The sequence below is a fragment of the Orcinus orca genome, chromosome 5, assembly GCF_937001465.1.
Source record: "Orcinus orca chromosome 5, mOrcOrc1.1, whole genome shotgun sequence".
NCBI classification, from domain to species: Eukaryota; Metazoa; Chordata; class Mammalia; order Artiodactyla; family Delphinidae; genus Orcinus; species Orcinus orca.
In genome coordinates, this window is record NC_064563.1 from 147,566,353 (window position 1) to 147,592,403 (window position 26,051).

The window sequence follows — 26,051 nt, forward strand, 5'->3', positions numbered from 1 at the left end:
ACGGCCCCGCCCAAGGCCACACCCTTCGTCCTCAGGACCCCCTCCCCCCATCGTCCAGGCCCCGCCCCACTCAAGACTCCGGCCAGACCTCGCCCTGGCCCCACGGCCCATCTTTAGGCCCCGCGATGTCCTGGCCGCGTCCTGCCACACAAGCTCCGCCCATGCCCCGCCCCTAATTCTCAGGTCCTGCTGTCGTTCAGGCCCCGCCCCGCTCCGGACTCCGCCCCGCCCCACAGCTCCGCCCCAGACTCCGCCCAGGCCCCGCCCCGGGAGCGCAGGCCGAGCCGCGTGTGTACCCAGCGGCCGCGGACTTGGGCGTAGGCCTTCGGGTCGCCGCCGCCCTCCAGGCGTGGCGCCGGCTCGGACTCCAAGCGGCAGAGAGCCTCATGCACAGCAGCCTCCGGACGCGGCCGCGCAGGTAAAGCTCCCGTCTCATCCCGGAGCGTGGACACCCCCGCCCCCGTCCATCCCCCAGCCGGGAGTCCCGGGGGTCCTTAGGGTCCGGAGCCTGGGGATCCCGAGGTCCGAGGTCTGGGGTCCCCCCGGGGCCCGAGCCCCGCCCGCCCAGGCCCCGCGCGGCCCCGCCACTCCACGCCCAGCGCGGGCCGCGCGCCCAGGGCTTGGCTTTTCTCTTTTCTCGTTTCCCTTTTGCAAACATAATTGAAATAAAAGGCGCCGACCGCGATGCCGGTGCGGGTGGCTGTTCCCATTAGGGCCGACAGAGAAGAGCTTTAATGTTATAATTGTCAAAGGGATTGTCACAATTAGCAAAGCGCTGAGCTTCTGACAGCAGCCTAGCCCCGCGGGGATGAGGGTGCCGGCTCGGCTCCCAGCGGTGGCCGGCGGTCGCCCTTGCATTCCAGTTTCTTATGAAAACCCTGCAGCCCAGTCTTCCTGCTTTCCAGCCCTGAGTAGCTAGGAGGGGTGGACTCCCATCACCCCGTGCTGTCCAAGCCCCTGACCCCCAAGGTGTGCAGTGGGTGTGTCCAGGGCAGGGTGGCAGTGTTCTCAGTCACCCCCAGCCAGCAGTCAGCACAGCCTTACTCTTCTGGGTGGCAGTGGGAATATCCAGGAGTAAGTCACAGAGACCCCCCCCCCGGTCAAGTGTGTCCGTTTGGCTGTGATATCTCCCCCAAAGTCAAAGTGTGCCCCCGGGTCCCCAGCCAGGCCACCGCCGGTGACGCTGACTGCTCCTCTCTTTTAGGACCGAAAGAGAACACCGTTCTTCCTGGCACGTGAGGAAGCAGAGTTTCTGTCTGTGTGGGATGGTCCCTTCCGCAGCGGCACCGGGGAGCGGGGAAGCGTGTAGACCGCAGCACTGAGAGCAGCGTGCCATCTGTCCGCAGGTGGTCAGGATGGGCCCCATGGGCAGACAGGGCCCGTCCTCCCTGCCGGTCCCCACGGGAGGCTCTTGCCTCCTGCTTCTCTTCTGCCTGCGGTTGGGCGCCTCTTGCCCGCAGAGCTGCCAGTGCCCTGACCATGCCGGGGCCGTGGCCGTCCATTGCAGTGGGAGGGGCCTGCAGGAGATCCCCAAGGACATCCCCACTGACGCTGTGCTCCTGAAGCTTGATGCCAACAAGATCGCCCGCATCCCCAACGGAGCCTTCCAGCACCTGAACCAGCTGAGAGAGCTGGACTTGTCTCAGAACGCCATCGAGACCATCGGCCCTGCCGCCTTCTCGGGCCTGGCCGGGGGCCTGCGGCTGCTGGACCTGTCTCACAATCACATCCGCAGGATTCCTAAGGACGCGCTGGGCAAGCTCAGCGCCAAGATACGCCTGTCCCACAACCCCCTGCACTGCGAGTGCGCCCTGCAGGAGGCCCTGTGGGAGCTGAAGCTGGACCCTGACTCGGTGGACGAGATCGCCTGCCACACCGCGGTGCAGGAGGAGTACGTGGGGAAGCCGCTCATCCAGGCCCTCGACTCTGGCGTCAGCTTCTGCAGCGTCCACCACAAGACCACCGATGTGGCCATGCTGCTCACCATGTTCGGCTGGTTCGCCATGGTGATCACCTACGTCGTGTACTACGTGCGCCAGAACCAGGAGGACGCCAGGAGGCACCTGGAGTACCTGAAGTCCCTGCCCAGCACTCCTGTGTCCAAGGACCCCATCAGCCCTGCGCCCTAGCGCCCGATGGCTCGAGCAGGCCGAGGCCCACCTGTCTCCCGTCACTCTTGTAGTAGATGGTGACTGAGTCCCGCCTTCGATGTTCCCCCAGGGAGGGTGACACGGCTGCTTCTGTCCAGTGTTTCACTCTGACAGAGCACTTTCCACAGGACACCTTCAGGTCAGGCAGTTCTGCCATCAGACCCAATGACAGATGGGGACACGGGCTCAGAGAAATGGAAGTGATCCAGCTGGGATGTAAAACCGGGCCGTCCATCCTGAGACGTCCCTTCCGCGCTGGGAGCCTGCCCCGCGGGGCGCCCGCCTCTGAGCCCCCAGCATTCAGAGGAGAAAGGGTGCGTGCCCATGAGTGAGGCTCCCCGAGGAGGTTGGGTGCATTTTGTTGGTTGTAGGCACAGGTCGTCCTGCCCCGTGGAACTGGTTTGCCTTTGCTTCCCCAGTATTCCCTGAACACCTCTAACCACCGGGCTCTTTCCACAGCCAAGTGGTAGAGACCGGATTTTTCTCGGGAGGTAAGTGGAACACGTAACCTTTGAACAACTCTGTCAACTTTGTTTATTCTCAGAATGTTTGTTAAGAGTAACACTTGTACCAAAATTTCAGTCCAGTGAGAAGGGAAAAAAAAGAAATAACAACCCAAAACCAAAAAAATTAAACCATGGAGAGAAACCTGAGGAAGGTCCATAGTAGCTCCTCAGGGGGCCGTGTTAGCAGCCTGAGAAGTGTGGCCGGTCCCCGATTCCTGCTCCTGCGGCTGTGGCCCGCCCCAGGGAGCCTGTCATCTTGGGTCGCTCCATGCCTTGCTTTTCTACTCACTAAGCAGCTCCTTTGCAATGGATGGGAGGACCGACCTCTGTTTCAGGGCTGTTGGACAGGTTGCTTCGTTTCCTCCAGTGACGGGGACTCTGTCTCCTTTTCAGCTTTGCTGACGGGACTCTCAGTGCTACGTTACTGCTCAGTTTTCTTACCTAATTCATGTTCAGGGTAGACTTTACCTCCACCTGTGTAACCCTGATCTGTCTTTCCAGTTTTATTTTTCATGGTGTTTTTGTATGAGTGTTTATATTTTAAACTACTTCAAATATTTTGGGGGGAAGCAAGTCAGGGGTACATTGCTCATGGATCTAAGGTATAAAGGACAGATGCTTAGAAAGGGTAAAGGTCGAGGGAGGCTTGTACTCGGAAAGTGTCACGGGACTGGCAGTGGGAAACACATTTACGCGTTGACGCAGCGCGTCACGATTTTTCAGTTGTGGTGCGTTAAAAAACAACCAACAGATGCCGCTGCCCTCCCACACCCCAGCGCCGCGCCTGCGGTCACCGGGGGCACAGCACGCACAGTGTGAACCGGGGGCTCTGTGCTCTGAGTGTGGGGTGGGCCCTTTTCTGCCCACCGCCCAGACCAGGGTGCAGGAGTGGGGGGCAGGGCTCAGATGAGGCTGCGAATGGTGCCGGGGTCCTCAGGAAACCAACGGCCCACCCACCCTTCCAGTGGGAACTAAAAACGCCGAGCAGCCGGCCTGGGTGCCGGTCCACTCGTGGGACAAACGCCACGGGAGCAGGTACGTGTGGCCGCCGGCTGACCAGCGGGACACGGGCTCTGTGGGTGAATGGGGTCCCCCTTCCCCATGCATCCCGGGGAGCACACAGTGGGGAGAGGGGTCAAGCCGCACAAGGAGCCGTCACCTGGCGGGTTTGCCCGATGGACGTGACCCTGAGTCCCTGGGTCAGGGGAAGAGAGCAGACTGAGGCCTGGATGGAGGGGGGGGCAGATGTCAGGGTCTTGCCGTTGCGGCTCGTGTCCCATAGGTGCCAGCCAGCCTGGGCACTTTGGGGGGCCCTTTCCTTGCTGCCAGGGAACTCTTCATTTGCTCTTACACAGAACCAGCCCAGAGCCTGATGCCAGCCAGATGCTCTTCTGGGGGCGCATGGGGAGAGAGTGGGGCTTCTTTCCCCCCAGCCTTTGCTGGTACCCAGCGCCCAGCCAGCCTTCCCCCTGGTGTGGGCCTGCCGGGCTCCTGTTCTGCCCTGCTGGGAAGAGGAAGTGGGCCCAGGAGCCCAGAGCACACCCGAGGGCCCACCCCCTCTCATCCCGGGTCCAGAGTCAGGGCGCTGCCGGGCCCCCTGGCCTTTCTGGCCTCCTCGCCCCTCGTGGGGTCTCCCCGGAGAGCATACCTCTCTCCCAAGCCCAGCAGGACCCGGAAGCTCCTTCCTGCTCATGGCAGCTCCCGGCCCTGGTGTCTGGGAGCCCAGCCCTCCCCTTGCCCTTTTCCCCCTCCTCCTTTCCTCTGTCTTCCTCTCCCTTCCCCTAAGGGACTGCTGAAGGCAACGCCCTGCCTGGACCCACCCGGTTCCTTGCTGCCCTGTGGGAGTGCAGATGCCCATCCCCAGACCCGTGGGCCCTCGGGCTGACCCTCCACCTCCAGCCCAGCACCGATGGGCCGGCATGAACCGGCATCTGCTGTCTTCTAGTTATGTGGAGGCCGGGGTCAAGCCGGGCCCATAGAGGGGACCCTTGTTGACAGTGGTGGGGACACAGCAAAGGGGGTGCCTCAGTCGGGGGGCAGTGGGTGGCGCCTCTGTGGGACAGGGGTGGCCCCTGGCTGTCATCGCAGTCTAGGTGAGAGGCCTCAAAGAGCTTCGTGCACACAGCCCCGCTTCTGCAAAGCCCCTCCTGCCTGCGGAGGTAGCACTTCACAGGGCCTGGGGGTCAGGGTGGGATGACTTTGGGGCTGCTTATGGGGCAGAGGGGCGGAGTGAGTGGACCGTCCTGACAGCCACCCAGCTGGGCCTCTCATCCTTCCCATGGGGGCCAGAGGGGAGGGGAGGGACAGTGAGGGGCTCATGGGCCACTTGGGAGCCCGGTCCCCCTGCCCAGCCGCTCTGGGCCGGCGTGAGACTGCTTGCTCTCTTGGTCCCTGGCCTCACCATGGACAGTCCCCTTGGAAACCAGAGCCCCATCCCCGATCCTGGCCCTAGGAGGGGACATCCTACATTCATGGCCTCCTGACACCCCACCTCCCTTCCTCTTTGGACTTTGGGGCCCCCAGACACCCACAGTTGCTCCCTTGGGTGGTCCAGCATTGGGGGATGAGCAGGCATACTGCTGAGCCCCCAGCAGAGCCATCCTGACACACACAGGCTGTCCCTGGTGGGCTGGGCTCCCAGCTCTGCTCCAGAAGCACCCCAGGCCCCTCCTCGAGGTCGGCTGCAAGGCCGTAGGAGGGCCTCGAGGCTGGGGCTGGGAGGATGCCTGAAATGGTTCCTCTCCGGGAAGGGCCCCGGTGCGGGAACCAGGGGCTGCCCCCCACCTCGGGGACCCAGTCCCTCAGTCCCCCTGCAGGGAGGGTGGACGACAGTTTTAAATTAGACGCGGGACTGGCGTTAAACCTGGTTGTGTTTTTCTTAGAGGAAAGTTGCTCCAGGGAGGAGGTGGGGCGGAGGGGCGGGGATAAAGGCGGGAGGTGGGGCGGAGGGGCGGGGATAAAGGCGGGGGCTGGACAGCCCTGTGCCGGGTGCTTCCCAGCCTCCCTTGCAGCCCGCTGTCCGAGATGCGTTTGCACGAGACTTGGGTCCTGGACTAAGTTCCCTGGGGAGGAGGCACTGCAGACTGTGGAGGAGATGGAATGTTCTGGACTCGTGGCAGCCCCCACCCCCACCCCATGGCAGGAGCCTGGGGCGGTTTCTGGAGTCGCCTTTCCTGGAGGCTTGGCCCCAAACCCCATTCTACTGTCCTCCCCACCTACCGACTGCGAATCCTCAATAAACGTTTGTGCTTAAGTCCACTGCGGAGGGGCTCTGTTATCTGTGGCTCTGCTACCCGACCCGGGCCGGACCTGCCCTCGCTGCCTACCCTGCCGTGTTGTGGAGCCGCCAGCACTGCAAACCCACAGCTAGAAGAGCCGGGCCAGGGCTGGGGTGCAGGGGGTGCTGGGCCTGCCTGGAGTGGCTCCAACAGGCTCGTGATGGCCGATTGTCAGGTTTTGAGGAATTTTGTGAGTCAGTCGACACCGTGATGACAGCTTGAGGTTGTCCATGGGAGAGTCTTTACTTCAAGGCCATTGACAGCAGCTACAATCGAGACGCCCTCTCCTGCCCCGAGAAGGCTGTTGGCCGTTTGGAGGTTGTTAGCACTGCTGCTGGGGTCCCTCAGGGGCACCGCCTGGCACCCGGTGAGCCAGTTCTGCTTTCACATCACCTCGCCCTTCAGGTCAGTTCTGGGGGCAGAACAGTGGCCCCCCCAGGATGTCCAGGTGCTAATCCCGGGAGCCTGTGAAGATTGGAAATGGGCCACCAGCCAAGGAACGCAGGAAGGAACGCGGGAAGGGGCGCGGGAAAGGACGCGGGAAGGGGCGCGGGAAGGGACGCGGGAAGGAACGCGGGAAGGAGCGCGGGAAGGGACGCGGGAAGGGACGCGGGAAGGGACGCGGGAAGGGACGCGGGAAGGAGCGCGGGAAGGGACGCGGGAAGGGACGCGGGAAGGAGCGCGGGAAGGGACGCGGGAAGGAACGCGGGAAGGGACGCGGGAAGGGACGCGGGAAGCCCCTAGAAGCTGGAAGAGGCAGGGAATGGATTCTCTTTCGGAGCCTCTGGAAGGAAACAGCCCTGCACACCTTGGTTTTAGCCCAGTGAGACCCGTTTTGGACTCCTGACCTCTAGCATTTTAAGAAAATAAATTGGGGGCTTCCCTGGTGGCGCAGTGGTTGACAGTCCGCCTGCCGATGCAGGGGACGCGGGTTCGTGCCCCGGTCCGGGAGGATCCCACATGCCGCGGAGCGGCTGGGCCCGTGAGCCATGGCCGCTGAGCCTGCGCGTCCGGAGCCTGTGCTCCGCAGCGGGAGAGGCCACAGCAGTGAGAGGCCCGCGTACCACAAAAAAAATTAAAAATAAAAATAAATAAATAAATAAATTGGTATTGTTTAGGCCACTAAGTGTGTGGTCCTTTGGTACAGCAGCTTCAGGGGACTAATAGTCTCCCCACTGTGAGAGCGGCTGCTGTGCTAGGAGCAGGTGGCCATCTGAGCTCCACGGCTGCCCTGCTCGTTCTCACTGAGTCCCAGTTCTGGGGTCAGTACGTGTTTAATGCCTTGGCTGAATGACCAAGAGTGACCCCAGGAGCTCACTTCACCTGTTGGCCTTACTCCCTTCCCTGCAAGATGGGAGCTACCCTCCCAGACAAAGGGCCATAGTGCGGGGGCCACAGCAGGGCGGGAACTCCGAGCCCGCTGGCTTCCACGGTCCCCACACACACGCATACTACACACCTACAGTGGGCACACACGTGCACCACACACTCATACACATGTACGCACGTGCTCACCCAGACACACACCCACGCTCACCACACATGCACGCACACCCACCAGGCAAGCCCACAGGTGCACGCCTTCACGCTCACACAGGGCCATACACTGGACACTTGCCCCTGCCAGCAGACGTGCCCACAAAGTGTGTACGCACACACACGCACACATGCGCTCATTTCTCCTTTGCCCAGGGGACATCTGGGGGTCCCGCTCAGCCTCGCCCCCCACAGGCTAGGGTGAGAAGCGAGGCCTTGCCGATCCCTAACCGGGGGCCCTGAGGGCAGGTGTTGGGGGACCCCCGAGTGCCAGGGTGGGCGCAGCATCTTGAGGAGGCCACGTGTCAGGAGGGACAGCTCTTCAGGGACAGCAGCTTGGACCCGGCCTGGAGGAAGGGCCTCTGGGTGGGTGCCCGGGCCCGGAGTTGGTGAGGGTGGGCCGGGGGGCGGGCTGCACACGGGGGACCCCACGGAGGCCGTGCCGACTGATGGGGATGAGGTCGGTCTCAGCGGCGGCCAAGCTGCACGGTCTTGTAGGAAGCGGGCGTGGAAATGAGCGCTCAGGCCCCTGGTGGGCCCAGGGCAGGCTGCCCGCTGGGAAAGAGCAGTGGCCACGAGGGCACGTGGACGGCACGTGACGCCGGGCAGGGCACCTCAGCAGGCTCTCACGGGGGCCTGGCTCGGTCGGGAATGTTTTTATTTTCAGACGAGAAACCCAAGATTCCGAGGTCCAGGGGGAGAAATGGCGGATTCAGGAGTTGGCTTGTTGCGGGCAGAGTGGGGCTGGAATCCGGGCCTTCTGACACCCAGGCCTGGAAGTCCTCATCTGGGCCCTGGAGTGTTGTCAAAACAAAGAGGCAAGTCCCGGGCTTAGCCCCAGATTGAAGAATGGCCAGAGCTGGAGGCAGCGCAGAGCCCGGCCTCCCGGGTCCCGCCCTGCATGCGGCCGTGCCGGCCAGGAGCGGAGATGCCCTCACTGAGACCCATGTGTGCCAGGGTCTGCATCTGTAACCACGGCAACAACACTGGCCAGAAAGAGGGCAGGTGCGTGGTTGACTCAGCTGTCAGAAGCAGCCGCACACCTGCCTGAGTTCTGTGCAAAGCGAGATGGAGAGACAAGCCCACCGGCCGACCTTCCCGGTGCGCCCAACTGCTCTTGGGGAGGAGGGGGCCTTTGAAGGAAGGGCTACAGAAGCAGCAGAGACAGAAGCAGCCTGGGAGTAGATGGAGAGTGGCCACCGGGCTAGGACGCTGACCCCAGAGCCCATGTTGACAGCTGACCCTTACTTATGAATGGGGAAACTGAGGCACCGAGTGCTGAGAGCACTTGCCCAAGGTCGTGCGAGATGCCGCGCTCCCAGCTGGGGCGTGACCAGGCTGCCGGGCAGCGGTGGGCGGCAGAGAGACGTCCGGCAGCGGCCCGTGAAGCCTCCGCAGCCGGGCAGTGACATCAGGGCAGTTAAGATACGGAGAAAATCCCCAAAGAGTACATTTGTGTAAACATATGACCACAGTCACTGGATTTGTAGCTGTGGCAGGTGTGGCTCTCAGAGCAATCAGGACACTGAGCTGTCACCTGTTCAAAGTCCCTTATCTCATCAAGTCGCACCCGACTCCCAGCGCCCAGCCAGCCCGGGGCAGGGACCCCACAGGAACGTTCACCATGGCTCTGCACCCTCCTCCCCCTTCCACCTGCCCTGCCGCACACACGCACACGCAGACCTTTGGAAGGGGGCGATGAGGGCCTGGAGGCCTCTCTGGGCGGGGTCACCTCTCCGCTGGAATTCTCTGAGGGGCCTGTTGTCTGAGGCGGTGTGCAGAGTGGGCACCCGGGCCCTGACCCAGGCGCCCCGGCACAGCTCTGAGCGGCTGCCCCTGCCAGGCCCCACCAGGGTGGCTCCTCCGCCCGCACAGGTGAGCTGGAAGCGGCCCCCTTGGGCCGTCCTGCTCCCCAGAGCCCTCGGCACCCCACTGTCTTGGCTCAGCTGGCATTTCCCCTGTGCCCACCGCAGGGCAGCAGCCAGGGCGGGCCTTGCTTGGCCAGAAGGACCGGGTCCTGCTGTCTCTCTGGGGGGTGGTTGTCACTGGGGTTAGTGGTGTTGCCAGGGGATAGCCCAGCTTATGTTCAGCAGGACCTAGTTCCCCTCCAGGCTCCCCTGGGCTTAGCGGTCTCGCAGGGGTCACTGGATCAAGGGCGTGGAGTGGACGCCAACCTCCCGTCCTTGTCCTGGGCTGAGAAGTCGCCTTGGAGTCAGAGCCTGTCAGTCTGGGCGTCACAGTAATGGGGACACCAAGACTGAGGTTTTCCAAGCCAGTAACTTACAAACAGAAGAGCTGCTCTGCTCAGTTTTCAACTGTAGAGCAGCCCCAAGAGAAGGACCCGGGCACGTCCTGGTCACCGCGCCGGCCCCGGAGCACCTGGGGTTGTGGCGTTCGCTCCATGACCTGTGGGCGTAGCTCACCAATTTAGTCTGTTTTGCACCGTTTGGATTTGTCCTGCTGGCAATGTTTGCCCTTGTCCGTGTGGGGCGTCGGGTCTGTACTGGTTTGTAAAGCCTCCTCACACGTTCAAAGTACTGACCGTCCGAGTGACTCCAGTCCTGATGTTTCCTCAGTTTGTGGTGGCATTTCTACTTATTTATATTTTTAAAAGACACAACGTTATGTGTTTGACAAAGATATAAACTGTGTCTCTTTACCTCTACCTTCCCTTTTCATTGGCTTCGTTTACTTCCATTGTTTTTACCTTTAGAAAATTTCCCTCCAAAGAGCAAAAGAAATTCTATTCCAGACTATTTCCAACATCTCTAACTCTAACTTTTCCATATTATGCTAAGACCAGGTTGAATTGTTTACTGGACTCCAAGCTTTGCCTCACTCTTTCAAAGTATTTTTGCCAATTGGTTCTTCGAGATGTTCAGTGGCGCTTCATTGATTAAAAAGGGCAGCTTTGGGATTTGATTGGCATCGCATAAAAACTGCATTGGAACTTGGGAAATGTTGACAATGTTAGGATAGCAATTTGCAGATTTGTCCAAATCTTCATCTATCTCCCACAGTCTGATTTTTTTTTGGGGGGGGCCACACCATGCGGCTTGCGAGATCTTAGTTCCCTGCCCAGGGACTGAACCGGTGCGCCCTGCAGTGGAAGTGCGGAGTTCTAACCACTGGACCGCCAGGGAATTCCATCCTGTGGTCTGATTTTTATGGTTTCCTTAGAGTTTGTTTCTTTTTATAAACGAGATAATGTTGCCAGCAACACGGCACTGACACACCTGGCAGATGGGGAAGTAGGGGGGCATAGCTGGTGGAAGAGGTGCGATTCGAACATCTGGTCATCCTCCCCCTGGATCGGGTTTCAGGGAGGGGAGCCCCGGAGGTAAGGAAACGCAAACACTGCCGCAGAAGCTATTTCTCCAGGAAACCATGACCCTGAAGAAGAAACTGCAAAGAAACACAGTTTGTGCAAAGATGTTCTTGAAGTGTTGTTTATCACAGAAAACGCCGTTGCATCTCTGTGGATTAACAAAGGATGACCAGCCCAGCAATCCCCAGGACGTGGCTGTGAAGAAATATGACATGGGTGTCAAAGGGACAAGAATGTGGTCACGTCACACTGCGTGCAAACTTCCGGGAGCCGCACGCGCCTTGGGAATGTTTATCAACAGGACAGAAGCCCGAAAGCTGACTTGGAAAGATGTAAACAGTGCCATGCTTTCTGCGTTGTTCCCCCTCTGATTTGCATTCATAACTTACACACATCTGGATTTATGTTTTTTGTTTCCGCCCAGTGGAGCAGAGATCGGACACTGTGCAGGGACGCAGTGGCATCACTTGGTCAGGACGAAGCCCCGGGCAGGGACAGGAGGCGGTCGCTCCCTCTGTCGCTACTGCGCTGGCGGCACTGGTGTCCGTCGTCGTCTGCCTTCTACCTCCCTGGGCACCAGCTGGACAACCGGGTCAGCCGAGGGAGAGAGAAGCCGCGTAGGATGGGTGCTTGGGGAGCACAGACAGCGCCCAGCTGACCCCTCCCTCATGGGTACGTGGGGGCACTGAGGCTCGGCCACGGGACTAGACGCAGCTGTCCTGACTCCCGGGCACCTTTGCCCGTTTGAGCACTGTGTCCTCGGGGGCTGGGGCTGGAGGACTCCCCAGGAAAACAGTGTGTAGAGAGGAGACATTATCAGAATTGGCTCAGGGGATTGTGGAGGCTGCGAGCCCCAAACCTGCAGGGAGGTGGGCCTGGGGGAGAGCCAGGAGGGCCGACGCACAGTGCCGGGCCCAGGGCGGTCTGCTGGGGAACCCCTCCCACTGATTGCACGAGGTCCCACACATCACAGAGGACGATCTCTCTACCCAGAGTCCACTGATGTAAGTGCTCATCTCGTCCAGACACACAAAAGGCAACCATCCCAGGAGTGGAGACAGGGGTCTCGGAGGCCCTGCTGTGTTCCTGGCCCGGAAGGCTGCCCCTCTCCTGTGTGGGTGCCTTGCCTCTGGGGGCCCTTCCGGGGGTCCATCTGTGCAAAGAGCCCCGAGGTGACATGGCACCCCAGCCCCCAGCCAACCCTGACTGAGGTTGCCTCCCTGCAGGCCCCCTGGCCCGTGACCCTCCTTCTGTCCCTCTCACGGGCTGCTCAGGCCGTGCCTCAAATCCCGGTTAAAATCAGAGCCCCCAGCCGACCAAACATCCCTCTCGGGGAGGGTGGGCAGTTGAGCAAATCAAAGTCGAAACGGGAAGCCTGCTTGAATCTGAACCTCAGATAAGCACCAAGAACTCCTTTAGTATATATTCTATGCAACACTGGGCTATGTATTTTTTTAAAAAGCATCCATTGTTTCTCTGTAATTCAAGTTTAACTAGGGACCCTGCATTTTTCTCTGGCTCCCTCGGCCCACCCTCCCTGCACCAGCAGACCCATAACCCTGCGGGCCAGGCCCACTGGCGCCCCCTGCTGCCCAGGGCAGGGACTCAGCCAGGCCTAGGGACGATGACAGCAAGGATATGTGGGTCCAGGAGGGATGCGGGACTGTGGCAGCAGAACCTGACTTGGAGGGAGGGGGCACCTCCTCTTTCCCCAAAGTACGCAGCGTATACAAGGGCAGGGAACTGCCCCGGGGGCGTCCTAGACCCGGGCCGCCTCTCTCACACGGGTGCCCCGGCCTGGTGGCCCCAGAGCCCCCCTCCCCACCCCCCATTCTTTGCCTGAAGGAGGCAAAGCCACTGGCCTGAAGGAGGCTCTAGAAAATTCTCCACTTTAGGAATTCAAGTCACAGTTCTCGAGATCCCAAGCCTGGTCGGGATGGCCAGGGCGCAGGCTCACATCGCTTTCCTTCCTGGGCAGTTGGGCCTCCCCAGTTCTCACGTGGAGCCGACACGGAGAGCCAGGACTGGGGCTGCAGCTGCTACCGTGCCCCTGGCTGTGTGATCCTGGGCAAAAGTCAGCCAGGATTTCGAGACGGAAAGAGCAGAACATTAGACCAAGCATGGGGCCTTCCCGCCGCTGGGGTCCTGGCTCCTATATCGCATCCTAGAGCAGGCGGGGCCTGGGTAGTGGAACAGGCCTGGCTTAGCTACTGCCCCTGGTCTCCTGGCTGGATGTGGACCCCACAGGTCTTCCCAGCAAAGCTCCTGGCATGGAGAAGTCCCCTTCCACCGGGGAGGCTTCCCGGTGGTGACGGCATCTCCCCTAGGCTCCTGGGGTGGTGTCAGGTCGCACCTAGCAGCCGTCCCAGGGAGGCAGAAGGCCCAGCACTGGTGTAGGCTCAGGGCACTGGACACGGGAGGAGCTGGGCGAGCACTGGCACTGCAAGTCCACCCGGTACACCCACAAGGCCAGCCACGATGACCGGGGATACCAGCCTGGGTGCAGAGGCAAGAGGGTCCCATCGACCCGGGGTCTCCCACCGGTGTGGCTCCGGGAGGAGACAAGACCCGTGCCAGGCATCCTTGGGATTCCTGACCTGACCCTACCCCACCGCATTCATGGGTGAACTGAGGCTGGAGGAAAAAGCTCCTGCTAGGAGAGGCGTGCTGGTGACCAGGGACCCAAGGGCACCTCGGGCTGTAGTGGCAGAGTGCGTGCTACGGCCCGGTGACTGCTCTCGATGAGGGTCGAGTCCCCGCCAGAAACACACAGACGCAGCAGTGCTTTTTGTAGAGAGCACATGAATATAGTTCAGTCTAGACAGAACACAATAAATAGCTGGTACGAAGACGTCAGACAGCATCAAGCCGGTTCCCGTGTCTGGGATCCCCAAGCAGAGCTGAGCATCTGGCCACGTGGTGGGCACCGCAGGAAGGTGACCAGGCTCCGCTGTTTTTGAGGTAAAACTTCGTATGAACTTTTCCTTTAAAGCGAAATCCCTGCAGGACACCAGACGTGCAGGGGCAGCGCTGGCCTTCCACCTGGACACCCACAGAGCCACACGAGTCCGGCCACCATGGTTACCGGGGTGGAAGTGAAAACATCCTCGGCTAGACAAGAGCCAGGGGTGGCGAGGTGGTGGCTCTGGAAGCCACAGCTTCTCCCAGGCTCGTCCCCGTCCCCGGAGGTTCTTCTCAGGTGAGGTTCTGGGGTGCGGCCAGGTGGGTCCCATTCCTGGGTCCCTGGGCCCATCACCCTGTCCTCAGCTTCAGCACCCGGGACAGCGGCTCCTTGGCGCTGGAGTAGACCAGGTAGGAGCCGGCAGCCGTGCGGAAGGTCTCCCAGTCCCTGCAGCCGAAGGTCGGGAGGCTGTGCACGGCCACGAAGCCTTCATACCCCTGCCACCTGTGGGGAGAGACTGTCAGCCTCGGGACAGGGGCGCCGGCGCCAGGCTGCCCTCAGGGAGAGGAGAAGGTGCCTGGGCGTTGGGGCTCCCACTGTATCCCCCCTGCCGTGATCCTCGCCAGGCCTTCTTCACCTGCTTCTCCCACCGGGCACAGCATGGAGGGGCCCAGCATCCCAGCCTCACAATCCCCCCAGGTTACAATCGCGGGGAGCTGGGCCAGGAGGGGCCTTCTCAGCCTGCAAAGAGGAAACAGAGGCCCGGAAGGGGGGACCTGCCCTGTCCGAGACCCCGCGGCTGCTCTGATCCACCCAGGGTCCTGCTCCCATCCTAGATTGCCTTTGGATTTCTCCGTCGGGCGGGGGATGGGGAGGGCGTCCTGGTGGGTTAATAGTGGGGTCCGAGCTGAAGTCCCCTCCTCACTGCTGGGGTTGGCAGTGAGGCACGGCCCTCAGACACACACCTGGCACCCATCTTTGGAGGCGGGAACCCCACTGCCAGCACACGGCCCTGTGACCCCCGCTCCCACATGAGGATGCTGTACCTAGCCCTTCGTCCTGCCCCAGTCAGCGGTTTCTAGGTTTTGCCCTTCAAAAGGGATTTATCGACAGGTAGCTCTGTTTCCATTGGGTGGAGGCCCCAGAGTGGGCCGCCTGGATCAAAAGCAGTCGTAGTTTTAATTTAAATGTTTTTCCAGATGACTTTCTGGAAAGGTTGGGGTGATTCCTGTCCTGGTGGGGAAGGGCCAGCCCTCCCCACCGAACACACACACACACTCAGCACTGCGGGTCTTTAAACAGCGTCCAAACAGATGGGAGATACGCGTCATCCTCGCGCTCTGAAACAACAATTTCTAAATGTTTATTCACATTGTCCATTTTTAGTTCTGAAGACCCTATTTATATCTTTTGCCCATTTTTCCAAATTCAAAACAAATCTTTTATTAATTTGTGGGGTTCCTGTTCTGCCATATGTGTTGTGGACAGTTTGTCCTTTGATTTTGAATGGGACGCCCTTTCCATAGAAAACGTTTAAATGTAGGTGGTCGGCCTGGCGGCCTCTTTCCAGCCTAGGGAAGGTCTCACATCTTCTCTGCAGAACTTTGAGGTTTTACAAAGTCATCTTAGCTTTTCTTCTAATATTTCTGTTGTTGAATTTTTAACATTTAAGTGCTTTCTCCTTATAAAATTTACTTTGTGTATAATATGAAGCAGAGGTATAGGTGTGTTTTCTTCTGGATGGACAGAAAATTACAGGAAATTATTTTATTAATTCGTCTTTTTCTCACTGAGCTGAAATATAGCATTATCACACTAGATGATTGTGAAAGATTGGCTCTTTTCTGGACTGTATTCTACTCCTTCTACATATTTGTTTATGTTTAGCAAAAATCATACTGTTTTATTTGCACACTGTCAGGACCTCCTTCACTATTCTCCTTTTCAACATTTTCTTGGCCATCTATGAAAATTTTTTCTTCCACATGAATTTTTAAATTACTTAAATTTTTAAAATTTTAAATTACTTAAAATTTAAAAATTAATTAAAACTTAAAAATTACTTAAAATTAATATTTTTTAATTACTTAAAATTTTTAAAAATTTAAAATTACTTAAAATTTTAAAAAGTTTTAAATTACTTAAAATTTTAAAATTACTTTGTCTTGTTGAAAACAGCAATTAATTAGAAAGTCTAAAGAAAATTGATGATTTTTCTAATAAAGTACAGATAAGCAAACTTGTCTCAGGAAGAGACGTAGAACCTGATTAAACCAATAGCCACGGGGGAGACTGGACGAGCTGCTCCACAAACACTACTGAAAAGGAACCAGGCCGACGGCTTTGTAACTGAATTTAACCACATCGTAAAGAAAACAGATTAGTCCTACTGTTCAAACCATCCCAGCCCACAGGTGTAGGTGGTGTGCCTATTAAGTTAGGTTCCACATCAAGTGTCCAGAAGAAATCACAGAGCAATTTCATTTCCTATTATAGATACAAGAACCTGAAATCAATCATAATGATTGGTAGCCAGTGACATGTTAAATAATTGCACATCCTCGTTAAGTGACGCTCGGACCAGAGTGCAAGGTCACCTCTCATAAATCATTATGTCAACAGATTGACCAGGAAGATGCGCGCCAAGCACTAAAGAATGCCCGCGGGGCGAGACTGCTCACATCCCGTCAAACTGTGTAACGCCCAGACCGGTCCCATCACATCAGTCAGACGGAGCAGCGGTCACTGCTCCTACGATTCAAAATCATCCTGGAATTTCTAGCTAATTGAGACAACTAGATAAGCAGTAAAAGCATTAGAAATACAGAGGCAAAGTTGCTTTTATTTGTAGGTGTTCTTATACTTCTAGAACTCCCACAGACATTTCTTCGGGAAACCATTAGAACTGAAAGAGATAACGTGGCTGGATGGCCAGACACAACAATTAATTGTCAGGATACGCAGATGGAAATGGACATGTGCTTACAACTAGGAAAACTCCCAGAAGTGAAGGTATTGCGAACACCACAGTGCCTTTAGGACGAAGTGTGAAATTTTATTGAAGGACACGTGAAAAACAGAGGGGTCTACCGTAGGCCTGGATGGAAACGTTTAAAGGATAATATACGAATAACTCTCAAATTAGTGTATCCACACACTGCATCTCTGGCCAAATCCAAAGTCGTGAGCCTCAGCGAGACTAGCAGTCACCTGGCTAACCCAGGGGCATCACCCAGACTCAGCCTGCACTCCGGTGCGCTGGGTGCCAGGTGACCCACAGGGCCCGCTAACCTGTGACTCGCTCTGAGCCTGTGGTCACCAGTGGGGAAGGCAAGCACACGCCACGTGAACCGAGGTGGTGAGGAGGGGCACGGCCTTTACCTGTAAATAATACTGTTTACTGAGAAGGTATTTCCGTCGAAGGAGTTTGCAACCACCAGGAAATAATCTTCTCCCACTGAGAAGAACTCCCAGTCCAGAGCACTGCAAAAGCAATGAGCAGACCTTAGGACACGGGACTCGGACATGTTGCCATGGAACTCGGGGGGCTGGAGTTCAGCTGGTTCTCCCCCTAATCTCAGAATTCAGGGCGGTAGGTCCCACTTCCAAAATCCACAGGAGGGGGAGCGATTTTCTCAGTCACACAGCCAGTTGGTCTATTCCCGGGAAATGCAAATTAATTGTTCACTTTTTTAAATAAAAAAATGTAATTGTACTAAAATACACAAAACTGTCTGTTTCACCCATTCTTAAGTGCACAGCTCAGTAGCATTAAGCGCAGTCATACTGTTGTGCGACCGTCACCACCGTCCACCTCCAGACTTGTTCCATCTTGCCAAACTGAAACTCCGCCCCCGTGAAACGCTCCCTCCCATCCCCTCCCCCAGCCCCCGGCCCCCACCGTCCTGCTGTGTGTCCCTATGAATCTGGCTCATCCAGGGAGGGCATATCAGTGGATTCTACTGCATTTGTCCTTTCCTGACTGGCTTACGTCACTGAGCATCATGTCCTCAAGGTTCATCCGTGTTTTCACAGTTGTCAGAACGTCCTTCCTTTTTGAGGCTGAACAATATTCCATTGTAAGAACGGACCCCATTCTATCCATTCCTCTGTCGATGGACACTTGGGTTACAAGTGTCAATGCTGATGCTATGAACATGGGTGCAAAGGTCGCTCACTTAGAAGAGGTTGAAATAGAGGAAGTCTCAAGCTCGTGGTCACTCCATGAAGGCCTGCAGCACCCCCTGGAGGTGGGAACTTGAGGACACTGGCCGTGAGCTCACCCACTCACCCGCTCCTTCCCTGACAGCCGTTCAGGTGCCAGCAGGGTCTGCTGACACAGAGACATTCCCCACATTTGCAAGCTGTGGTTCTTACTGCAAACAGACCACTGCATCCTGCCTTCAGCAAATGCCTCCTGAACTTGCTAAGGGTGAGTCTGTGCTCAGAGATGGCTCAGTTCCCAGGGGTCTGACAGAGGGCTTCCAGGAAGGACATCCCAGAGCCCTGTCTATCCAAGGAGGCCAACCTGGGCATCAGCCATGGTCCCCAGTCACCACTCTGATTACTGCATTACTGTCCTGTGTCCACTTTACAGATAAGGAAACTGAGGCCACAGCCTTGCAGCAAGTGGGAGTCACTTGGATGCCAAAGGTCAGGCCGGTGCGTCTGCCTCCAGTGGCCTCAGGGTTACGGCTTATTCAGGCAGTAGAGGGCCCTTCTCTCTTGGTCGATACTCACCCCGGGTTCCTTCTCAGTGGGGCACTGAGGGCGCTAGCCTAGAGCTCCTACAGGACCCTAGATGTGAGAGGGCCCATGGGGGTCCCTGGGGACATGCAGGGGGGCTGAGGCCAGTGGGGGCCCTGGGGCTCCTCACTGCTTCCTTCTTCTATTGTTTGGAAGCCTGTCTCAGGCCACTTCCAGGCATGGCCAGTCACGATTCGGTCATTAAAAAAAGTCATGGCCGTGACCATGCTCATTGAGGGGCAGCACCTCGTGCTGCGGGCAGCAGGGCAGCCGTGTGGTCCCCGTGCAGTATCCTGCCAGTCGCAGCTGGGTTCTAAAACCGAGGCCGTGGAAAAGACGCAAACAGCAAAGTGCTGACTTACACTGTCTGCCCCACAGCTCACATCAGGGGCTGCGATGGCTTTAATCCAGGAGGAAGCGCACGTCTGGCGTGACTTCCCGCTCTCCCTCCAGAGCAGCGGGACAGTAAAGCCACTGACGGTAATGGGAGGCACATCTTTATCCTTCAGAACCACACCGTTTGGGCAAAAGGTGGAGACGGACAGATATCCACCAACCGATGAGGGACGAACAAAGTGTGGTAAATAACTACAGTGGAGTATTCCTCAGTCATTAAAAGGGGTGAAGCACTGACGTACAGCGTAGGTGAGCCTTGAACACATGCCGAGTGAGAGAAGCCACACACAACAGACCACAACCTATGTATTCCATTCACAGGCAGCGTCCAGAACGGGGAAACCCAGAGGGACGGAAAGCAGACTGGTGGGTGCCGGAGGCTGGGGAGGTGGGGGGACGGGCAAAGGTAGCTGAAGGGCGGGGTTTCTTTTTGAGGCGATGAAAATATTCTAAAGTCACTGTGGTGATGGTTGCACACACCCGTGAATTTAGTTTAAAAACACACACACACAAGCCACATCGTTTGAAAGCAGAGTCCAGGTTACAACAGGAGCCACTATCACTCAGCTGGCCCTGGAGAAGGGTCTGCAGGGAGTGGGGAGTGAGACCACGTCACGCCTCCAGGAAGCGGGTGGGGCACCCGTGGCTTCCGGGAGGCACAGGCGCGCTGCCGTCTGCGGGCTACCGGGCGGCAAGCGGGTCCCCCTGGATCCCTGCCCCCCACCGCGCCCCGGTACCTGCAGGTGCGGATCTCCTGGAACCTGACGAACGTCTGCGCGGTGACGTTCAGCTCGTAGATGACGGAGTCGATGACGTAGGAGTCGTTTTGCACTTGCATTTCCACGTCGTAGCGGTGACTATTCGCGACGGCAAGAAACACCCTCTCCCCGATGTGGAAAACCTCCCAGTCTGCAGCGCCAAACGTCTGGGACGGTGAGAAGGGGGCCAAGAGCACGCGTGAATGGAGACCCTCGGAATGGCCACCCACGCGCTCCAGCCCCTGCGTGCTCCAGGCGCCGGGTCGGGGCCCTCCCGCCAGCACGGCTCTTCCCAGCCTCACTGCACATGAGTCAGGGGACCATCTGCATAGAGTGCTTCTTACCACCTGTGCCGCCCACTCCCCCATGCCCCAGTGTGCCCATCCAGGAGGTCCAGCTGCTACAACATCTCTGCCAGGGAGCCCTCCCTGCTCCCCCCAGTCAGGCTCTGAACTCCAAAGCAAACTCTAGGGACCTCTGGAGTTTCTCATTACACGCTGTCCCTGGTCTGAGGCTCTCCTTTGGCTCTAGGGACCACCCCATCTCTGGGTTCCTGTGCCGTCCCTCTGAAATCACTTATCACCCTTGAGGGTGAGGTGCATGTGGGGCAACAGGGCTGGACCTTTACGTGAATAGCTGGCTGCCAAGCCTTGGTCCCAGACCTTGAGCTGCATGAGCTGATTTGCGGGTGGGACCCAGGAGGAAGTTACGGCCAGCATCTCGGGGGTGCTGGGGTGAGGGTGCATGGGGAAGGGGAGGACCAGAGGGGTCCAGATCCAGGCCCTGGTCTGAGCCCTGAATAGAGAGGGTGGGGCAGAAACAAAAGCAGTGACCACCCCTGAAGGCAGCAAGTGGCAGGGGCTTAAGTGGAGGCAGGGAAGATGTGGCAGCTCCCGCAGCAGTGAGGGGCCTGTGGCTGGTGGAACAGCGGCCAAAGCTCCTGGGGACCCCGAACCACAGCCTGAGGAGGCCGCTGGGGTCTGAGATCCCACGTCAGCAGAAAGGGGTTGACTCTGTTCCCATGGGCTGGCGAGGGCTGCAGAAGCGCCGATGGGACACTTGGCACGAAATTGTCTTTAAATGTTTTCCTCTTGGCTTCCAGCTTCTGGTCCTGGTGGAGACACTTGCACTAGACTGAGCCTCCTGCTGGTAATAATCGTGAGCTCTGGATGCGATGCCTAAAAAGCACACAGTTGTTTGAAGGCGCTGGACAAGGGCCGAGGCAGGCGGAGAGTGGAGGGGACGCGACCCCCGGATGCGTGTTTATCTGCCGTTTTCTCTGAGGGCACTCCCCATCCTGGGGCGCGTGGGCACGGCACTCGAATGGCGGCAGCAGGCTGGTTGGACATGGGAGTCCAAGGTGAGAGTTTGGGGCTTGCAGAGTCTCTAGAAATGGAAGGGGACTACCCTAGGAAGGAGGGAACCCCAGAAGGGGGAGCCCCAATGTCTCCTTAGTAACTTCTTTCAAGTCCTGTCCAGCTCCTGAGGTGTACACACAGGGGACAAGATCCCAGGGACCCAGAGACAAACAACAACTGAGAGGCTGAAGGAACTGACCAGAGAGTTAAGCACCTGGGGAAACAGGCAGGCGAACGTGACCCATAATCAAGAGAAGAAACAGCAAGTAGAAATAGGTGGACACAGTGCAAATATTGCAGTTAACAGATGCAAACTTTACAGTAGCTATGATCAGAATCTATAGGGAAATATGTGTGTGATGACCAATGAGATGGGGAGATTTGGAAAGCTAGGAAAACTCTAAAAGGAGCCAAATAGAAATCCTACCTGAAGAGGAAAATATCTGTGTTCACAAATCTATTGCATGGGATCAAGAGCTATCAGGACCATCCAGAAGAAAGAATCAGTGAACTAGAAGAGAGACTGATAGACATTGCCTGAATTGAAGCACAGAAAGGGGGAAAAACGTTTACAATAGGGATTTCCCTGGTGGCGCAGTGGTTAAGAAACCGCCTACCAATGCAGGGGACACGGGTGCGAGCCCTGGTTCAGAAAGATCCCACATGCTGCAGAGCAGCTAAGCCTGTGCGCCACAGCTACTGAGCCTGCGCTCTAGAGCACGCGAGCCACAACGTGAGAAGCCAGCACAACGAGAAGCCCGTGCACCACAAGGAAGGGTAGCCCCCACTCGCCGCAACTAGAGAAAGCCTGTGTGCAGCAACGGAGACCCAATGCAGCCATAAATAAATAAATAAATATGTAAAAAAACATTTATAATAAAGGTGAACAGAGGCTCTATGACTGGGGAATAATATAATGCAGTCTAACGTGCGTGTAATTGCGTCACAGAAGGAAAAGAAAAGAGAATGAGGCAGAAAAAACATTTAAATAAATGATGGCTAATATTTTTCCAGAGACCCCAACCAGAATAAAGACCAAAAAAACCCCACACCTTGACACATCATATTTAAATATCCGAGAACAGAAGGAGAAGATTGCAAAAGCCACCAGAGGAAGACGACACATTCGATATAGGGAAACAGTGGTACCAATGGTACCCGACGTCTCATCAGAAACAGTGGAAGCTTGACGTCAACAGAAAACCATCTTTAATGTACACGAAAGAAAAAACGTGAACCCAGAATTCTACAACCAGTGAAAATATCCTTCCAGGTAGAATAAAGTCATTTTCAGATAAAAGTGGTAGAAAGAGTTGCCAGCAGACCTGCTCTACGAGAAGTACCGAAGGAAGCTGTGAAGCTGAAGGGTGGTTACACCACAGGGAGAGTCGTGTCTGTGGAAGGGATGCAGAGGGCGTTGGGAATGGTGAGCCTGTGGGTGTAAAGACAACCGACAGCAAAAATGATAAATTGTGGAGCTTATAACCTAAGTAGACGTGTGAGTATATACATGCTCACAGTAGCCGGACAGCCGGGTGGGGGTAAATGAAATCATGTTGTTGTAAGGTTATTACATTATACGTAAGGTATAATATTAATTCAAAATAGATTGTACACCTGAAACTAACACAACATTGTTAATCAGCTATACTCCGATATAAAATAAAAAATTTTTAATTTGAATTGTACATATTAACAGGGACTCGTGGTTAATAAAAAATAGACTGTAGTAAGTTGAATACATATGCCGTAATTACTGGAGCACACAATTGCACAACACATTGAATCAATACGAAAAAGAGGAGAGAGATAGAAGACTATGTATGTGACAGAGGGCTTGTATCCAGAATATGTAAGGAACTCCTACCTATCAATAATGAAAGGCAGAAAATAAAATAAAATATGGGTAAAAGACTTGAATAGGCATTTCGCAAGGGGGCTCTAGCAAGCCAGCAGGTGGATGGAAACCCGCCATCTAGTCACCAGGGGATTTTGACTTAAAACCCACACTGCGGTGCCGCTTCACACCCAACAAGTAAAACTGCAAATACAGACAAAACCCGGTGTTGGCAAGAGCGCGGGGCGGCTGGAGCTCATGCTGTGCGGGGGAGTGTGTGAAATGGTAGAATCGTCTCGGAAAACTGCTTGGCGAAGTCTGCAAAGTTAAACATCCGCCTACCTTATGGCCCAGAATTCCACTCAAGAGAAATAAAAACAATTTGCCCACGGAAAGCCTTGATGAGATGCTTGTAGTAGATTTATTCACGACAGTGAAAAGCTGGGAACAGCTCAGGTTGGACGGATAAGGAACCGAGCCTGGAAGCCACGCAGCGCACAGGCTCGGGACCGGGCTGCTTCCTGGGGACACCGTGCGTCCCCAGACGCAGGTGGTCGTGGCGGGGGCAGAGCCAGTCACCCGACGCCCAGCGATGCTGGAGGAACACTCGCATCCCCACCCCACGTGGGAAGCGGCTCCGTTTTTCTTTACCCGGACCAGGCAGGGCGGATCTGATGACTGCCCCTCCTCGGAGGTTCCTTCCCCGCTTGTAGATGGGTCCGCGCCGCCCAGCGCGCCCTCTGGCCCCGGCGGGTCCGGTACCCGGCCCGGTCGCCCGGCTTGGTGTTTTCTCCACGCCCAGCAGAGGGCGTCGCCGACCGGTTCGCGGAGCCCCGATCCCGGGCAGAGCCGCTGCCCTTGAAACAGGCCTGGGCCCGTCCTGAGGAGCGGAAACAAGGGAGCTCAAGCTAAAAGTGACACACGAGGACAAGGACAGGGGCCAGGACACCTGGCGTTGCCAACCCCTTCCGGGCCAGGAGCTGGGCTGAGGCCTTTGTGCATTGGCGTCCTCTCCTCACCGCTGCTCCGGAGGTGGCACTATGTCCCCTGGGGTCACCCGGAAACTTCCGAGCTGGTGGGGACACTCGGGCCCGCGGGGCCGCCAGCCTCATCTGCTCTGTGGCCGCTTCATAGTCGACCGACGTTAAAGACCCGCACGAGTGTGCAGTGACACGCGCGCCAGCTCTGGCAGGTCGCAGAAACCACCAGAGAGGCCGGTGGGTGAGATCGCCAGCTCCTCCCACCCCGGTGCTGATGAGATCACGTCACCGGGAAACGCCCACACCCGCACACACACCTGCACACACGTGCACGTGTGCAGACACACAAGACACCTGCATGCACACACCTGTGTATACACGTGCACACACCTGCATGGACACGATTTTACACACAATCCTGCATGCATACAAGTGTATACATGTGCACATACCTGCAGGCACACAAGCTTTTATGTACACACCCACCTGTATACACCTGTATGCCCTTATACCTGATGCACACACATGCATTGTGTATATACATGCACACGCTTGCAAGCACGCACGTGTACACACCCACACAGGACAAGGGGCCAGGGCTGGTCTGAAGAGGGGGTATCCCACAGATTGCCAGGGCTGCCTTCCAGCTCCGACTCACTCCACCCTCCGCTCACTTGCCTTGAGCCCCAGCGCGGAGGGGGAGAGGCGTGCAGATGGGGGTCGGTGAAGGGGCTGTCAGGGCCTGGGAAACGGGGAGAAGGGCCAGGAACCCAGGAGGAAGGACGGGGGCGTGGCCAGCGGCAGGGAGGTGGGGAGGAGCATCCAGGTGGGCGTGGCTTAGCGCGGGCGGGGCGGGTAGGGGAGGGAGGTGTGCTCTCACCCTACCTCTGCTGTGCGCGCAGCTGCGTCAGGCGCCAGATACAGCAAGTACGTGGCGCCTCGTTCAATTTGAATTTCAGATAAGCAATGGTTCTTCAGTGTGTGTGTATGGACACGCTTTTACTAAACAATGATTCGTTGTTTACCTGGATTCACATTGAACTGGGTGTCCGGTATTTCATCCGCCAGAGGCTGGCAGAGACCAGCGTGGCGCCCCCGGCTCACAGTCACTGGCTAGCGACGAGCTCTCCTCGCAGGGTGGGACCAGCACCTGCGCCCTCAGCCAGAGGCTGCGCTGCCCCCGCTCGGAAGTGAATGGGGGACCGTCCCCACCCAGGGCTGCTCCAGCCTGGGCAGGGCGTGAGCGGGCCTGAGGCCCCGCTGTCAGGCCGCTCCTGGACTCTAAGCGCATTAGGGACTCATCAGGGAGAGAAGCAGCAGTTCCCACATCAAACCCTGCCTGGCGCCGGAGCAAGGAGGCCAGGCACCTGCTGGGCTGGTGGGCCCTTCCCGCCCTCCTGAGCGGAATTCCCCCGGAGCTCTGCCCTGGAGTCCCCTGGCTGCGGGCCTGGCAGGCTCTGGAACACCTCGAGGGACGATGGTGCTTCCAGGACTTGGCAGCCGGGAGCACCTGGAACCCCTGACGGCCTCCCTTGAGGGTGGGTGGGCTCCCGGTAACCAGCGGATCACTTGCTGGGGAGGAGGCCCTCAGGTTCCGGCTCTGATGGAGCAAAGACCCAAGGTCTGGGAGTGCCTGGGGAGGGAGGGGCGGGGCGCGCTGCCTGGGGAAGGCAGGCAGCCCCCCAAAGGGCCCTGGGGGGACGCTGCCATTCCCACTGTGGGCAGCTGGCTAAGGTGGGTGAGGGTCCCATCCTAGGAGGCTTCAGGGGGTGCCCCTCCCAGCTCTCCCCTGGCCCAGCAGCCCCTCCAAACCTTGCTCCTCCCCAGGCCGCCTGGTCCACTGCCCGCTCCTGCCTCACAGAGCAGACCCGAGGCACAGGAGGAAGCGCCAGGGCCCTTGCCAGCAACTGCGCCCGGCCCCTCGCCAGCACCTGCGCCCGGCCCCTCCCAGCGCTGACTGCTGAGGGCGCTCTCACACCACCCTCCTTACAAACGTGCCTCCTTTTCCTTCGTTTCTGGACGTCTACATTCCCGGTGGAGACTACGTTTCTGACAAGCCCACAGCTCCACCCTCATCCCCAGACACCCACTGATAGCTCTGGGCAGCGCCTCTGCCCGTCCCCTCCACCTGCCCCGACGCACGGCTTCCTGGGGTTCACTGGCCCTCTCCACTGGGGCCCCTGTCAGCCCTCAGCTGCGCCCGCCCCCCCAGTCTCCCACTGCCCTCGGTTCTCTTTTCTGCCAGCGGCACCTCCATCAGCCCCGCCTCCCAGGCA

The 26,051-nt window shown here is 57.6% G+C and overlaps 2 protein-coding genes across 2 annotated transcripts in view; one reads left to right on the forward strand and one right to left on the reverse strand.

Annotated features, from left to right (window-relative positions):
* Nucleotides 1-260: 260 nt before the first annotated feature.
* LRRC3 (leucine rich repeat containing 3) lies at nt 261-3,173 on the forward strand. The gene is made up of 2 exons (XM_033418458.2): nt 261-418; nt 1,205-3,173. Exon 2 carries the CDS (start codon nt 1,356-1,358, stop codon nt 2,127-2,129), a length of 774 nt encoding a protein of 257 aa, XP_033274349.1. The 5' UTR covers nt 261-418; nt 1,205-1,355; the 3' UTR covers nt 2,130-3,173.
* Nucleotides 3,174-13,760: 10,587 nt separating this feature from the next.
* TSPEAR (thrombospondin type laminin G domain and EAR repeats) overlaps nt 13,761-26,051 on the reverse strand; it is a 60,513-nt gene continuing 48,222 nt past the window's right edge. The window contains exons 10-12 of the mRNA XM_004264613.3: nt 19,580-19,767; nt 17,082-17,183; nt 13,761-14,204 (exon numbers count right to left, since the gene is read on the reverse strand). Coding sequence (XP_004264661.1) covers nt 14,051-14,204; nt 17,082-17,183; nt 19,580-19,767 — 444 coding nt within the window. The 3' untranslated portion in view covers nt 13,761-14,050. The remainder of the gene's footprint in view (nt 14,205-17,081; nt 17,184-19,579; nt 19,768-26,051) is intronic.

Bases quoted from the DNA above. Each gene is read 5' to 3' on its own strand.
- LRRC3 (XM_033418458.2), top strand. From the start codon at position 1,356: ATGGGCCCCATGGGCAGACAGGGCCCGTCCTCCCTGCCGGTCCCCACG.